Source organism: Amblyomma maculatum, chromosome 1 (assembly GCF_055883805.1).
Source record: "Amblyomma maculatum isolate TAMU_Amacu chromosome 1, ASM5588380v1, whole genome shotgun sequence".
NCBI lineage: Eukaryota > Metazoa > Arthropoda > Arachnida > Ixodida > Ixodidae > Amblyomma > Amblyomma maculatum.
The window spans coordinates 392,660,598-392,674,054 of NC_139344.1; the positions used below are offsets into that span (position 1 = coordinate 392,660,598).

The window sequence follows — 13,457 nt, forward strand, 5'->3', positions numbered from 1 at the left end:
ATCGAAACGCATTGGTATGCGGGATGAACTCTGACCTTCCTTTGACGATGCTTCAGATTCATATAGACTAGGCTTGCACAAATACTGTACTATATTCGACATAGTGCGCGCAGTAACATCTATCAATTATTTTTAATCGCGGATGAAGGATGGGTGGATGAACGGCGGATGGAGACGGTAGGCAAAAACGACACTTGGATTGCGGTGGTCGGTAATTAACCACAAGCAAGCCTGCCATGATTCCCCTCTCGCGACAAGGACCAAATTCTGTAAGAATCAAGAGTTTCAAGAGAGCAGATTACAATTGCTACATCTGTATTTCATTCGAATTATAAGCTGATCAATTTGTACTGCGCCGGCACATGCCCATGGGGATATGAAAACAGGTCGCCTTTTGGGACTTCTGGCCACGAGTCGCTTTGACTGAAAATATGACGTAATGTGCACTCAACTCGAATGTTCGCCATACCGAATACGGCGCACGTTATACCGGTTGCCAGTGCAACGAAAAGCATTTCCATGGCTGGGCAGCAGTTTATACGGCACAAGTCCACAGAAACACCGAGTGGCTGCGTGTCCTCGACCGAATCAGCCGTGTTACGATAAGCACCCACGGAACACCCCGAACCACGATCACTTTTTCTTCCTCCTGCGCTTCTTCCTGCGCTTTTTGCTCTTGCTAGATTTAGATTTGCTCCTGCGTCTGCGCTTTTTCTTCTTCTTCTTCTTGCTCGACTTCTTTGACTTCTTCTTCCTCCTCTTTTTCTTCTTCTTGGAACTGGTCTTAGACTTCTTTTTCTTAGATTTCTTTTTCTTCTTTTTCTTTTTCGAACTCCCCTTGGACTTTGCCGATTTTTTGCTGCCGGCGGTGCTGGACGAACTGGCAGTCGTGGTAGCACTGCCTGACGCTGCGGTTGTTGGCGTCGCTGTCCCTGAAGGCGTCGCTGAGCCAGACGTCGACGCAGTTGTCGTCGTGCCTGCTGCCGATGTCGTCGCACTGGGTGACGACGACAGGAAAGAACTCGTGCGGCTGGCCGACGAACGGACGAAAGACGGCAGGGATGGCAGCCGCGACAGCGCCGTGTATATGGTTGTCTTGGAAGGCGCGCCAAGCTTCTTGCCAGATGACTTGCGCCAATTGCCGATTTCACGCGCTAATTGCGTTTCGACGCCGATTAGCCTCCGGATCTTGTCTTCGGCGTTTGCTAGACCCTGGAAGTATTGATCATCCGTGGCGAAGTCCGACTGGCGATACAGTGCTAACTCGTTGGCTAACTGTGCCTCGAGGTCAATCAGCTCCCAGAGTTTACTCTCGGCTGCAAAGATATTCTTCACGTAGTCGTCCCCTTTGAGCCCGCTTTGCTGTATTGCCCTGCGGGCTTCTATTACTTCTCTGGATACCCGAATGACGTTCTGGATGAGGGTGCGAATCCGGTTACCCATCTGCAGCACTCTGATGTCACGGGCTTCGTTGCGCATTCTCTGGTCGGCGCCTTCTGTGAGGTTACAGAGGCTCCGGCAGAGCCAGCCCCAGAGAGAAGGCAGCTCGTCCTGGTCCGACCCCCTTGACCGGCTCCTCCTGTCCCAGCTGCGCCGCCTTCTTGTCCTGAACGTCGGTTCGCCCATTCCATCGTCATCTTCGTCAGAATCGTCATCCCGCCAATGGTCCGGAAATCCCCTCGATCTTCTTCGTCTGGAGAAGCGTCGCCTGCGCCGACGTGTCGGAGTTGTCCGCGTCATGTAGTCGTCGTCATCGTCGTCGTCGTCGAAAGACCTGGACCGCCGCCGCCTTGCCCTGCTTCTCGTAGGCGAGCTGAGCGTGGTGTACATGTCGTCGATAGACTTGGCGAGGCGTTCCATGCTGGCATGGAGAATTCTCTTGTTAACATCACTGCGGCCGGAAGAGGAGGAGCGGGATCGACGGACGATGACCGGCGTCATTGCACCAGCCGAGGCCATTGGCATAGGCGTTGAGACTTGCATTGCAGTTGCCCCACCGTTTATCGGACTCGCAGCCATTGGCACAGGACTAGCTGCCACGGCCACGGGAGTAGGTGCTGCTACTGTCACCGGCGCGGCGGGTGCTGGTGAGGCTGCTTCTTCTGCTCTGTTGACGACGATCGTGGTCTTCGATATAACGGGTGGGCACGACCGACGCCCGAATGCGGGGGCATACTCAGGGTCGTCTTCCATCGGTATGGCAGAAATGCCAATTTCATGTTGCGGTCTCACGCGACCGTCCAGGCAGTTCAGCCCCTGTTGAAGCATAGCTAAAGGGACTACAGGTACGTAGTTTGGCTTCATCAGTTCATATCCAGCGGGTGGAGAATGCGCAGGTGAATTTCGAGTGGGCTCGAACAGCGGTTCTTCGCATGTGTAGTGATTGTACTCCTCCTTTACAACAGTTTGGTCGTCAGACATGACGGCCGCGTCCATGTATTTCAGCGCTTCCGGTGGATCTATCAATGTCGACTTGTCGGCATACGTTTTAGTCTCCTTCCTTTCCCATATAACTTCAGGTTTTACGTCCAGCGGAGGGCAACCATAGTTTAGCTGAGGATGAGAGTAGGTATACTGCTCGTTTGCGCATACAGTTTGCGACACAGATCCTACAGGTGCTGACGTCATGCAGCCGTAGCCAAGACACTGCTGATACGCCGGACATGTGTGAACTGGACAAGTCGTGGTGTTAGTTAACGACGGCGACTGCACTGCACCAGCAAACTCTTGCTCAAGAACGATTGTCTTTTTCTTGTCTCCCCGTTTCTCAAGTTTGTCAACCTCTTTTCCTAAATCGAGCTCTGAAAGTTTGCCACCAGGTCCTACGAACTCCACAATGATCTTACGGTCTTTCTTCGATTTTTCTCCCTCAGGACGCTTCCTCACGTGTTCAAATGTTCGCCGCACTTCCTCGAAGCCTCCCGTCGGCATACCGCCTTCGCCAAGGATCTCGTCGATCAGCTTCATCTTGAGGCGGTTGAGCTTACGCAGGTTGGCCTTAATCTCCTCCGCCATGCTTGAACGTGAGCCCACAGGTTGGCACTGGAGTGCTGTTCGCGTTGCCTCGAGTTGGGAGAGCAAGCGCATCTTGTTGTCCAAATCCATTGCAACAGGACCAAACGCGCTATGGGGGGTCTGCGCACCGGGAAGCTCGGATGGCATTGGCCCGTAGAAGCCACCAGGCATCATGGGCGGCATTGGTGAAACAGGTGCAGACATCGGTGGTATTGGCGACAAGGGCGGCACCATGGGTGGAAAAGGAGACATCGGTGAATACGGTGTCATCATCGGAGGAAATTGTGCTGCCGCAGCCAAAAGGTGCTGCTGCTGTGCGATCACGTCATGATGCGGCACGCCGTAGGCGACCTGTGCCACATTTTCGGCGGCGGCCTTTTCGATTTCGGCGAGGTGCAAGAGCTGCTGCTTAGCTAGCATCTGGGGTGTCAAGTTCGGGTCTGTCAAGCTTACGCTTACTTTGGGAAGGCGCTGATCGAAGTCCTGCTGCTGCTTCTTAATCTTATCCAGCAAATCTTTTTTCTTCTTCTCCTCGGCCCGCTTGGCCTCCTCTTTTTTGTCGAGTTCGTCGCGAATCTTGACCATGTCCTCGAGGCTGTCGCCGGGCCCCAGCATCTTGGCCAGGTGGAACTCGTCGTCACCCACCTTCTTGAAGCGCCGCAGCCCCTCGACGCGCTTATCATGGTTTCTTGCGTTGGCCAGCTGGTCGAAGTAGTGTATCTTGAGGTCGATAAACTCCTTCAGCTTGTCCTTGGAGAGGTTCCTGGTGGCGAGCGCGATCTCGTCCTCGCTGAGTCGCTTGAACGTCTCCAAGCCAAGCCTGCGGTCGTCCTCTTTGTCTGTGCCCATCATCCGGTCCCACACGAGTACCTTGCGGTCCATGATGTCCCGGAGCTTCTTGCGTTCGATGTCTCTCTCGGTGGGCGGCGAGATGTCAGTCAGCGGGGCCTCGGCGGGAGGAGGCGGTGGTGCGGGCCCTCGAAGACCTCCTCGGCCGGGGGAGGCACCCCCTCCGCGGCCGGGGCTAGCCCGGCCCGGGGCGCCCCCCCGGCCTCCCCTGCCGGGTGGCAAGGCCGGCGCTGAGCGGCCCGCCCCCTTCTTGGACATGGCGGCCGCTCAGCGGCTTCTTCCGCGGTCCATGCGATGCCGCGTAAACACACGGCTGGCCACGGGCGCCAGCAGGCGCCGCGAAGGCTTATTCCATTAAGCTATCGGCCAGAACGGCCGTAGGCGCTGCGCGGGCATTGCGAGCGCCCCCTGCCATATGCGGTACTTTTTTCTTTTCGTCGCTCATGGCGATGGCGCTGCCGCGAAGCAGCCGTGCGTGTTGGGTAAGACTCCCGGGCGAACACACATACTGCAAACATTAAATTTGTTGCACATTTTTATGGGAGAGCTGGTTTCGAAAGCTACGCAGCAATGGCGCTAGAATAGAACTGCCTGCAAGCAGCTTTCATATTTCCATAACATATAACATTTCACAACATATTTTTTTTAGTCCTGCTCAGTGCAGTCAAGGGATCAAGGATGCTCAAGGGAACTAGACCATGGACCTGAAGCAGTAAAAACTGGAAATGATTCGATGTTAAATTTTGTTTTGTAAATCCGCCAGAATTTCTGACGTTTCATTTCAGTTTGCGGGGAATTCTTTCAGTGGATATCATTTCCTGATATGAATTACATCATAATTCTCTATGATATGAAGTAGCATTTCTGAGGGGTCAAAGACCACTTTGTATTTATCTTGCCCTTCTTTTGGGGCAAGCATTCTATTTGCGAGTAAGTTTGGGTTGATTCAAGTTATGTAAGAGTTTAACGTCCCAAAGCGATTCTGGCTATGAGAGACACCTTAGTGGAGGGCTCCGGAAATTTCGACCACCTGGGGTTCTTCAACTTGCACTGACATCGCACAGCCCACGGGCTCCTAGCTTTTCTCCTCCATCGAAAAGCGGCCGCCGTGGCCGGGATTCGATCCCGCATCCTCGGGCACAGCAGTCGAGTGCCCTAACTACTTACAAATAAGCCACTTACCAATAAGTGGCGCACAATTCGCATTAACTGCTGGTAATGCACTTATAACTTTACATGCAGGGAGAAATCGCCAAGAAGTGAACAATGTAAAAACGTTGAAACCGCACGACCTTGAAATTTGATTTCGAAAGATAGTCTGCCCCTTATTGCCTAGCGGCGCCATTCTCATCAAGGGGTATGTTGTTCTCCCAGGCAGAAGTGCATGCATTTGGCGTCACAAACCTCGACCTCACTGCTACCACAAATAAAATTTCCTATTGAGGACTCCTTAGGCGACCTCTTCACAATTTTCCAGAGGGCGCCAGTGACCTCACTCAACCTCACCTCAAACTCATAAGGTTGAGGTCGGATGTCAGACTCAACAAATATTTAGTAAATTGCACATCTACAAAACAATTTTAATTAAAATGCGCCTGTCGACAAAACCCATACGATTGAATATGACAAGCTGTCGGGCTAGTTGGTTTCGCGTCATACTGGTTAACATCGCGTATAATTGACAGTGATGGAATACGTTCGTGTCGTCGTGCTTTGTGTCCCATCTCTGTGCATTATGTGCTATTGACCAATATGAGAATAGTCAGCCAGCCAAATTAATGAAAGTGTCTTTCTGCCGTTTACGGCGTAATTTTAGTTAAGGTTGTGTGAAAGATTGCTTTGCTTAAATAGAGGTAGAAATTAAAAAAAAAGGCGAGACAACGTTGCTGAATGGAACCGGAGGCGCATTGTTTGCCGTCACGCGGCGCTTCCCCCGACATTTCTATCCTGTGCTTATTTAGGTAATTGAGTAAGAATAATGACGCATTTTATAAATAATCTATGACGCAATGCTTTTCAGTAATCTGAATAAAGGATTAAAAAAAAAAGACAGATCCGTTTTTTTTTTCTTAGCAAAGTAGCTCCTGAAATTTCAGATTTGACAATATTTCGTTTGGTCACGTAATAAGCTCATTACAACAAGAAATATGGATTCCCCGACCAAATGTTTGGGTCAAAACAAGACGCTGATAGGGTGAACAGGACTTCGGTAGGGGAGCCGAAACGTGTTGCTTTGACCAAAACCTTTGGTAGGCGAATCCATTCTAAAAATGATTGTACCACTTCCATGGTCCTGTAATTTGGCACTTAAAGAAAGCCAACGAAACACAGAATACCATATGATGACGTGCCCACTTCGTTCATGTCAAGCGTGGTTGGCAACACTGCAATAGGGAAGCGCTAGAGCGCACTCACTTTTTTTTTTCCTAGTTCGCGGGCTTTCTTACATTTCCAAAAAAAAAAAAAAAAAGAACTACGGTGGGGATACGTTGGTATGGCAAAAATTCAATCGGCTGTTCCAATTAACGCACTCTACTATCTAACTAATCATATTTTACACTGATGGAAATAATGACATGCATATTTGATCTAAACTTATTATCTAATCAATTATTAAAATTAAAATCAAGCATTAAAAGCCCTATTGTCAAAGAAAAGGCGGCGTTCGAATAAATAGTTTGGGCATTTTCTACCATTCCAGGTGGGTGCTTGAATTAAGGAACGACGTGCTACCTGTCATGATCGGCCCAAGAGAATCTAGCTAAATGTATAAAGTACAGCAGATCATATGCAAGGCTGCTGGTTAGCCGGCTCCAGCCATGAGAGAAAATGACAGAAATAAAGAATAACGAATAACAAAGAAAATTCAAAGAGTGGTTAGTTAAGGTTGAAGAGACACATGCTGGTGCGGTCCAAACCTAGCAGTCGCCCGCGGCATCCAATCTTTAAAAAATGGGGACAACTGAACCTCAGTTAGCGGTGGTGTGTTTTTTGAACTCTGGTTCAGAAGAAGTGTTCGTCAAATTAAGCTTTGGCACTGCGAAAAGCCTCGGCCTTAAGAGTCGACCTTATCGAAATACGACCTCACTGAACCTGAAGCTTGCGCATGAGGTTGAAATTTGATTTTCTGGCCTTACTCAAAAAATTTTCAACTGTGGCCAACATCCTAGACCTCCACTCGCTTCGTTAGTTTTAAGGTCATTTTGCGGTTGAGGTCGACATCAAGAGGTTGCCCACCTCTGTTCCGAAGTCCGTAGTGGAAATAACATACCCACCATGACGCAGGTGGTGTGGAGGAAACCTCAGGCCGATACCTAATTCCTAGTTTTCTTGACTCAGAAATTAGCCCAAACTGTCGCTTCTGCGGCGAAACAGCAACATTGAATGCTGGGTCCATCTACCTCCTATACAGCCCATACTTCAGGCTGATTCCTCACTTGATACATATGATAGAGTAAATTTCAGCGACACATCCAAACCTGGCCTCGGAAGCACTCGCTGACCACCTTCCCTGCCCCCACCTTGTACTTTGCCAATAAAGTTGTACTTAGCGAGGGGGCGGGACATCATGTAACTTTCGTGTTGGCGACAGCGATGGAACTGTCGCTTAACCGTCGTGGTAGCCTCAAGATCGCACTTTTTTCGCGGAGCTTATGCAAGATGTTACCATCACTGCAAGTTCGCGTGATGCTCAGCAGCGCTTCTTCATCAAAATAGAATAAAAAAAGAAGACATTCGCTCCTTTCAGTCGCAGCCATCTCGACTCCGCTCCGTTTACACATCCACGCAGCAACAGGTCGACCTTGAGGTCCATCACGCATTTTTTTCACTGGGGAGACTGCTTGACCAAGTAGATAACCTATGCGGGTAAGGAGAGAACAGTGGCGGCAACAACACACAACGCAGGCAAACTTTGATCACGCGTAGAAGAGCCATTCCTCAAAGCACACAACTGCGACACTTTTAATCCACGCGCCCGGATTTTCTCACTTTGTAAATATTCTCCTATGCCTGAGAGTAATTACACCTACTTTTATTAGCTAGTTAGCTGGAGCGTCCATATAGATAATACTGACGCTCTTTGGTTAAAATCGAATTGTGAAATTCTAATTCGGCGTATACTTTTATCTTTTGATGCCTAAATATCAAATTTCTACATATAATACGGCCGCGTTGAGATGCTATCTATTGATAAGCTAGAGCTAGATTTTTTTTTCTTTTCTTTTTTTTTTTTTTTTTTTTTGCTGTAGAAGATGGAAATGGTGAAATCATATCGTGCGGTTGTTTTTAAAAATAATTCACGGTACTCTTGAGCACACTCCTATAATAAGCGTACGGCATGAGAGTTTGAATTAACGCTCCCCGTCAGAGGAAGGCTGCCTGGCCGATTCCTCTGCTAGATTATGCACCACGTTGTAGAGGTCATGGGTAATTAGGGGCCAACGAAGGCTTTAGGCAAGGTTATATTTGCACATAGAACAACCATTATGATTTTGCTCCCCGTACAACGATGAAATACTTCAACAATAGGGCTAAATATATTAATACGAGTTTTTAATGAAGAATGTACACCACTGTGTGCATATGTCGAATATAATTTTTTGGCGGAGAACATGTGTGAAGGAATACATGACGCGATTCTTCACGCGTCTGCAACAACAGGTGCTGTGCATATAGCACGTCTCTCATATGAACATGCACTGCCTCTGAGCCTCGCGGCGCTTCTGCGCTTAAGCTAGCTAAATTTTTCTTGCACTGAGCGAACTCGCTTCGCTCGCTGTGGCCTGAGCGCAGATTCTTTTTATGCTGGCAGCAGGCATTATTTGTTATCGTGGTGACGCACACGTCTGCACACGCGTCCTTGAAAGCGCCTGCGGTAAAGCTCTTTCCTTTTTTTTTTTAGTTTTATATACGTTAATGCTACGCCGGCGCGCTATTTATTCTTTTCCTTCCTGTATTCTTTCTCTCTTATGTTCATTGTTGGTACTGCTGCCTTCCCTCACGAAGGGTGCCTTCTGCGCTCTTTGCTGGTAGTCTCTGGGTGGTCCACCTTTCTCTATGACATTTGACTTTTCTGTCTAATATTGGACGGCGTGAATAAAAGGAGGTAATTATAAGTTAGTATACTGAGAATCACATTACACCACTCAGTAAAAAAGTAAGAAAGCCTCTCTGGCCATGACATATCTGCGAGACCAAACAACATTCGAACACTGTGCGAAACATTTTTCGCCACCATGTTACGACCACGAACAATTTAGGAACACTCACGAATGTCTCATCAGTTCTGCATCAAATTACAGTGGAATGAATAGGCGAAGGTGCGGCATACGAAAACATCATTGGTCTCTAGCGTATAGTACGTGGTGTAAAATTTAGATCACAGCGTGAAATAAAATTGAATGATTTGTCGCAATCGTTTGCCGGTAAGGGTCATATATACGGATGGATACGAGGGCGCACGAGGGTGAAATTTATTGTTTAGCTGACTTCACTAGTGTCGCATTTACTGGCCAAAGTTTCTTCTTTCAACAGAAAACCATGTGCAACGCTGCAACACCGAAGAAAATGAACGTGAGAGAATTCAAGAAGCACACCAGGATGGTGACCAGCTTATGACGTGTAGCCTGTGGAACTTGAGGAAGGCGACAAAAGTCCCGGAGGAGTCGCGGACGTCGAAGTGCTGTACGCGTTTCTAGGCACTTTGTACAAACAGGTGCGCGTGTAGCTCGTGGACTGGGGGACTTGTTGTGAGATCTGACGCCAAGCCCCGATCTCATTTGCCAGCTGCGTCTCCACTTGTATGAGACGCCTGATTTTGTCTTCCGCCTGAGTGAGGCTCTCAAAGTATGCCTTGTCCGCGGTGGTGTCCAGCATCCGGTACTGAGCCAGCTCGTTAGCCAGCTGAGTTTCGAGGTTTATCAGTTCCCACAGTTTGCTTTCGGCCGAGAACACGTTCTGCATGGCGATCTGGCCTTGCATTCCGCCCTGCTGTATCGCCGTGCGAGCAGCGATGACCTCATTGGACGTCTGGATGACCCTCTGCACGAGCTCACGGATCCGATTAGCCACCATGACGACCTGGCCACTGTTCGGGCCTCCCATGGACGGCGAGCTGTCCCTCATATTGCGGACGCTTTGACAAAGCCAGCCCCAAAGCGATGGTCCCTGCCTGTTCCCTACGCTGCGCCTCCTGGAATGCCTGCGCCGCCCTCCCTGACGGCGATGTGGAGGGTCTTCAGAGTCCGAGAAGTCGTCCTCTTCGTCGTAGTAGTCGTCTTCATCGTCGTAGTCATCAGGGTAGCGATCCCGGCGGCGTCCTCCTCCCTGAGCGTAATCGGATGACAGGGAGCTGAGAGAATTCAGGATGTCATCGACGGAGTCAGCGATCCTCTGCAGGCTCTCCTCACAGCTTCTGGCGAACCGGGTGTCGCTCGATGAGCTCTGCTTTACTTCAACTGCTTGCATCTGAACCTGAGCTGACAGCGGTGGCACCGCCAACGGCACCGCCGGCGCTGGTGGCGGCGTTGGCTGTGCTGGTGCCGCTGTCACTTGTAGCGCGCCCACTTGCACGGTCGGAGATTCTCCTTGCTGCACGGAAATACGCTGTGCTTGCACCTGCATTTGCGGCTGCTCTTGCAGCACTTGAACTTGCGGCGGCGGCTCTTGCACCTCTTCTGCTGGCAAGCTCACTTCGACGTCCGCGGCCTTTTCCGCTTTATTCACTATGATGGTTGTTTGCGAGAGCATCTTGGGCTTTCTGCTGGGAGGCGACGGCAGTGCCAACGCCTCGTCGTCTTCGTTATCATCGTAAGGCTCGTCTGGAAACATGTCGTCTGCCTCGACGCCTACGTCATTTACGTCACGAGTAAAGCTGAAGTTTCCTGTAGCGATTATGTCGAATTCCAAAGGCAAGCAAGGGGGCGGCGTGAAGCACTGCGACTGCAGCACTGAGTAAGTCGGTGCGGAGAAAGCAGGCTGCGGATAGTACAAGTCTTGAGGAGGTGCAGGAGCAGCTGGAGGCGGCGGTGATGGTTGCTGCATCATTTCTTCATGATAATGCGGAACGTTGTCCCTGTACACATCCACATACTGCTCGTAGTGAATATGAGGACGCCCCATGTCTGGTGGTCCATAATCCATGTAGTCGTAGTCATCCTCTGGTGGGTTCATTCGGCGCATCATACCAGATGCCCTCGTATCCGACATTGGTCTCTCCCAAAGGACCTCGGGACGCGACTCTTCCGGCATGGGACAAAGATCGGTAGCCCCTGTGCATGTACCCTGGTACGGGCCATCGACGCGAGATATCGAAGCGGTCACCACGTGCGTATTGGCTTCGCTGTACTCGGGTAGCTCCACAATGATTTTCTTCGGCTCCTTGACAGCTTTACCTTTCTTCGGTCGTTTTTCCTTTAGATCGAGATCAGCGTCTTTTCGCAAAACGTCAAGCTTTTCACGTTCAGGTTTCTCAGGCCGAAGGTCAGACACAATGTCCGAGGTGAAGTCAACCTTGCTTCCCAGTATTTCGTCGATAACTTTCATCTGCAAGCGATTGATTTTGCGCAGCCGATTCCTGATTTCGTCGGCCATACTCGTGCTCGAACCAGTCGGGTGGTTCTGCAGAACACCCCTAGCCGATTCTAGCTGAGTGAGTAACTTTAGCTTCTGGTCAATGTCGGACATAGGCGGCGCTTTCGACGTTTCAGAACTCTTGGTCTTTTCTTCCTTCTCCACTTTTACATCCGTCGTCGATGGTTTAGACGGCAGAGAAGGGCCGCCGCTCGACATTAACCCAGGTTTGTTGCTGAACTGCATGCTGCCGTCAGCCATCGACAGCGCCGCGAATTCTTCTGCTGTGAGTTGGCCCTGCTCAGTCCCCATGGGGTGCATTTGGGGGTATTGCGCTGGGGACATGGCGCTTTGCATGCCCATCATTTGCGCGCCCATCGGTGCATCAAAGCGATGCTGCATAGCAAACATCCGGTTCATAGATGCTGCTTGTTCCTTTGGCGTCATTCCACTCATCATTGCACGCATCTGTCCCTGTGCCATTGCTGATTGCGCCATTTGACCCATCATAGCCCGCATTTGTCCCTGCGTCACAGCCGGGTGCATACCGCTGGGCCCCATGCCTGGCATCATACGAGAGGTTCCTGGTGTTGCGCCTGGCATCATCCCTGGCATCATTCCCGGCATCATTCCCGGCATCATTCCGGGCATCATTCCCTGAGCAGCACCCGGCATCATACCAGGCATCGTTCCATACATGGCTTGAGCTTGGGTGTCTGGCTCTTTTGGCGTTTCTTTAGTGGCTTTTTTTTCTTCCTCGTCTTTCTGCTTTCTCTTCTTTTCTTCCTCCTCCTCGTCTTCCTTCTTTTTCTTGGCAAGCTTGGCGTCTCCTTCAGACTCTTCTAAAAGGACGTGCTTGGGTCCGACAGCTTTTGCCAGTGCCAGTTCGCTTTCGCAAACTTGCTGAAATTTCTTCAGGTTCTCTCCACGGTTTTTTACGTTCGTGTCCGTGGCCAGCTGGTCGAAGTACTGGATCTTGAGCTCGATGAACTCCTTCAGTCTGTCCTTGGAGACCGTCCGGGTAGCCAGGTCAACCTCATCTTCGCTCAGCTTGCGAAATATGTCGAGGCTCTGTGCACGCTCGTCATGCTTCGTCGCATCCATCATGCGGTCCCACTCGGTCAATTTCTTAGCCATCAGGTCCTGGAACATTCTCTTCTGCTCGCTTACGGGCGGCGTAGGAGGCGGCGGCGGTGGCGGCGGCGGCGGAGGAGCCTCTCCTCCCGGCGGCGGGGTCGCACCACCCCTTCCAGGCGACGCCCGACCTGGTGCGCCCCGACCGGGGCTAGCGCCCCGGGGCGGCGGGCCCCGGGGCGACGCGCCACGAGGCGGTGCACCCCGGGGCGTCGGGCCCCGGGGCGGAGGTCTGGGCGGCATGTTTCTCTCTTTACGGCGGGGCTGTGGTGTGGACGGCGCTCATGCTCACCTCTATGATTCGGCCTCGGTCAAGTTGAGGCCAGACACTGGGCGGGAACTTTGTGCTCACGATGAGATTTGGTACGCGCGCCCCGGCTTCGACTGTGGGCGCGACGAACGCCGGCACGGCGGCAGGTCCTCCAGCAGGACCGCACGCTGGCGGCGGCTCGCCAAGCCGTAACGGAAGAGCAGCCAGCTGCGCTTCCTATCGTCGATGATGTCGTTCTTGTTGGTGCTGCGAAAGCACACAGAAGAAAAAGAAGCAGCACCAACTGGTCCTGCGCAGGTGTGACATAATTATTTAAGGTCAATCAATCAATCTGTGCATGTGGGTATTTTCGGGCCAGGAGAGCCTTACTGAAACAAGCTTCTCAGAACCTGTAGGAATCCGCCCTCTACGTCTAGTGTAAGTACGCATCCTGTCAGTATTAAGTTCATAAGTAAGCCCAAGCTTTCTGGCAAGCGAACGATGCGTGCCTTACTCATTGATATATAAGAAGCATAAAGAATTTATTTTCGTTAAATATTAAGGGCAGAAATAGAGGTAGCCACAAAAAATGAACGATTTATTATGGTTAGCTCATCATGGAATAGGTCCGTTTTCA

At 50.8% G+C, this 13,457-nt stretch overlaps 1 protein-coding gene across 1 annotated transcript; it reads right to left on the reverse strand.

Annotated features, from left to right (window-relative positions):
* Nucleotides 1-9,416: 9,416 nt before the first annotated feature.
* Nucleotides 9,417-12,813, reverse strand: LOC146208562 (uncharacterized). The gene is made up of 2 exons (XM_084578881.1): nt 10,537-12,813; nt 9,417-10,482 (listed from the first exon to the last, which is right to left on the reverse strand). The coding sequence occupies exons 1-2, from the start codon at nt 12,811-12,813 to the stop codon at nt 9,478-9,480; spliced, it is 3,282 nt and encodes a 1,093-aa protein (XP_084435007.1). The 3' UTR covers nt 9,417-9,477.
* Nucleotides 12,814-13,457: the final 644 nt, after the last annotated feature.

What these genes read in the sequence shown, in the direction of transcription:
- LOC146208562 (XM_084578881.1), bottom strand. Translation starts at nt 12,813, where the DNA reads ATGCCGCCCAGACCTCCGCCCCGGGGCCCGACGCCCCGGGGTGCACCG. An exon ending in TGAGCTTGCCAGCAGAAGAG is followed by an intron (nt 10,483 to 10,536) that starts GTGCAAGAGCCG and finishes CCGCAAATGCAG; the next exon opens with GTGCAAGCACAGCGTATTTC.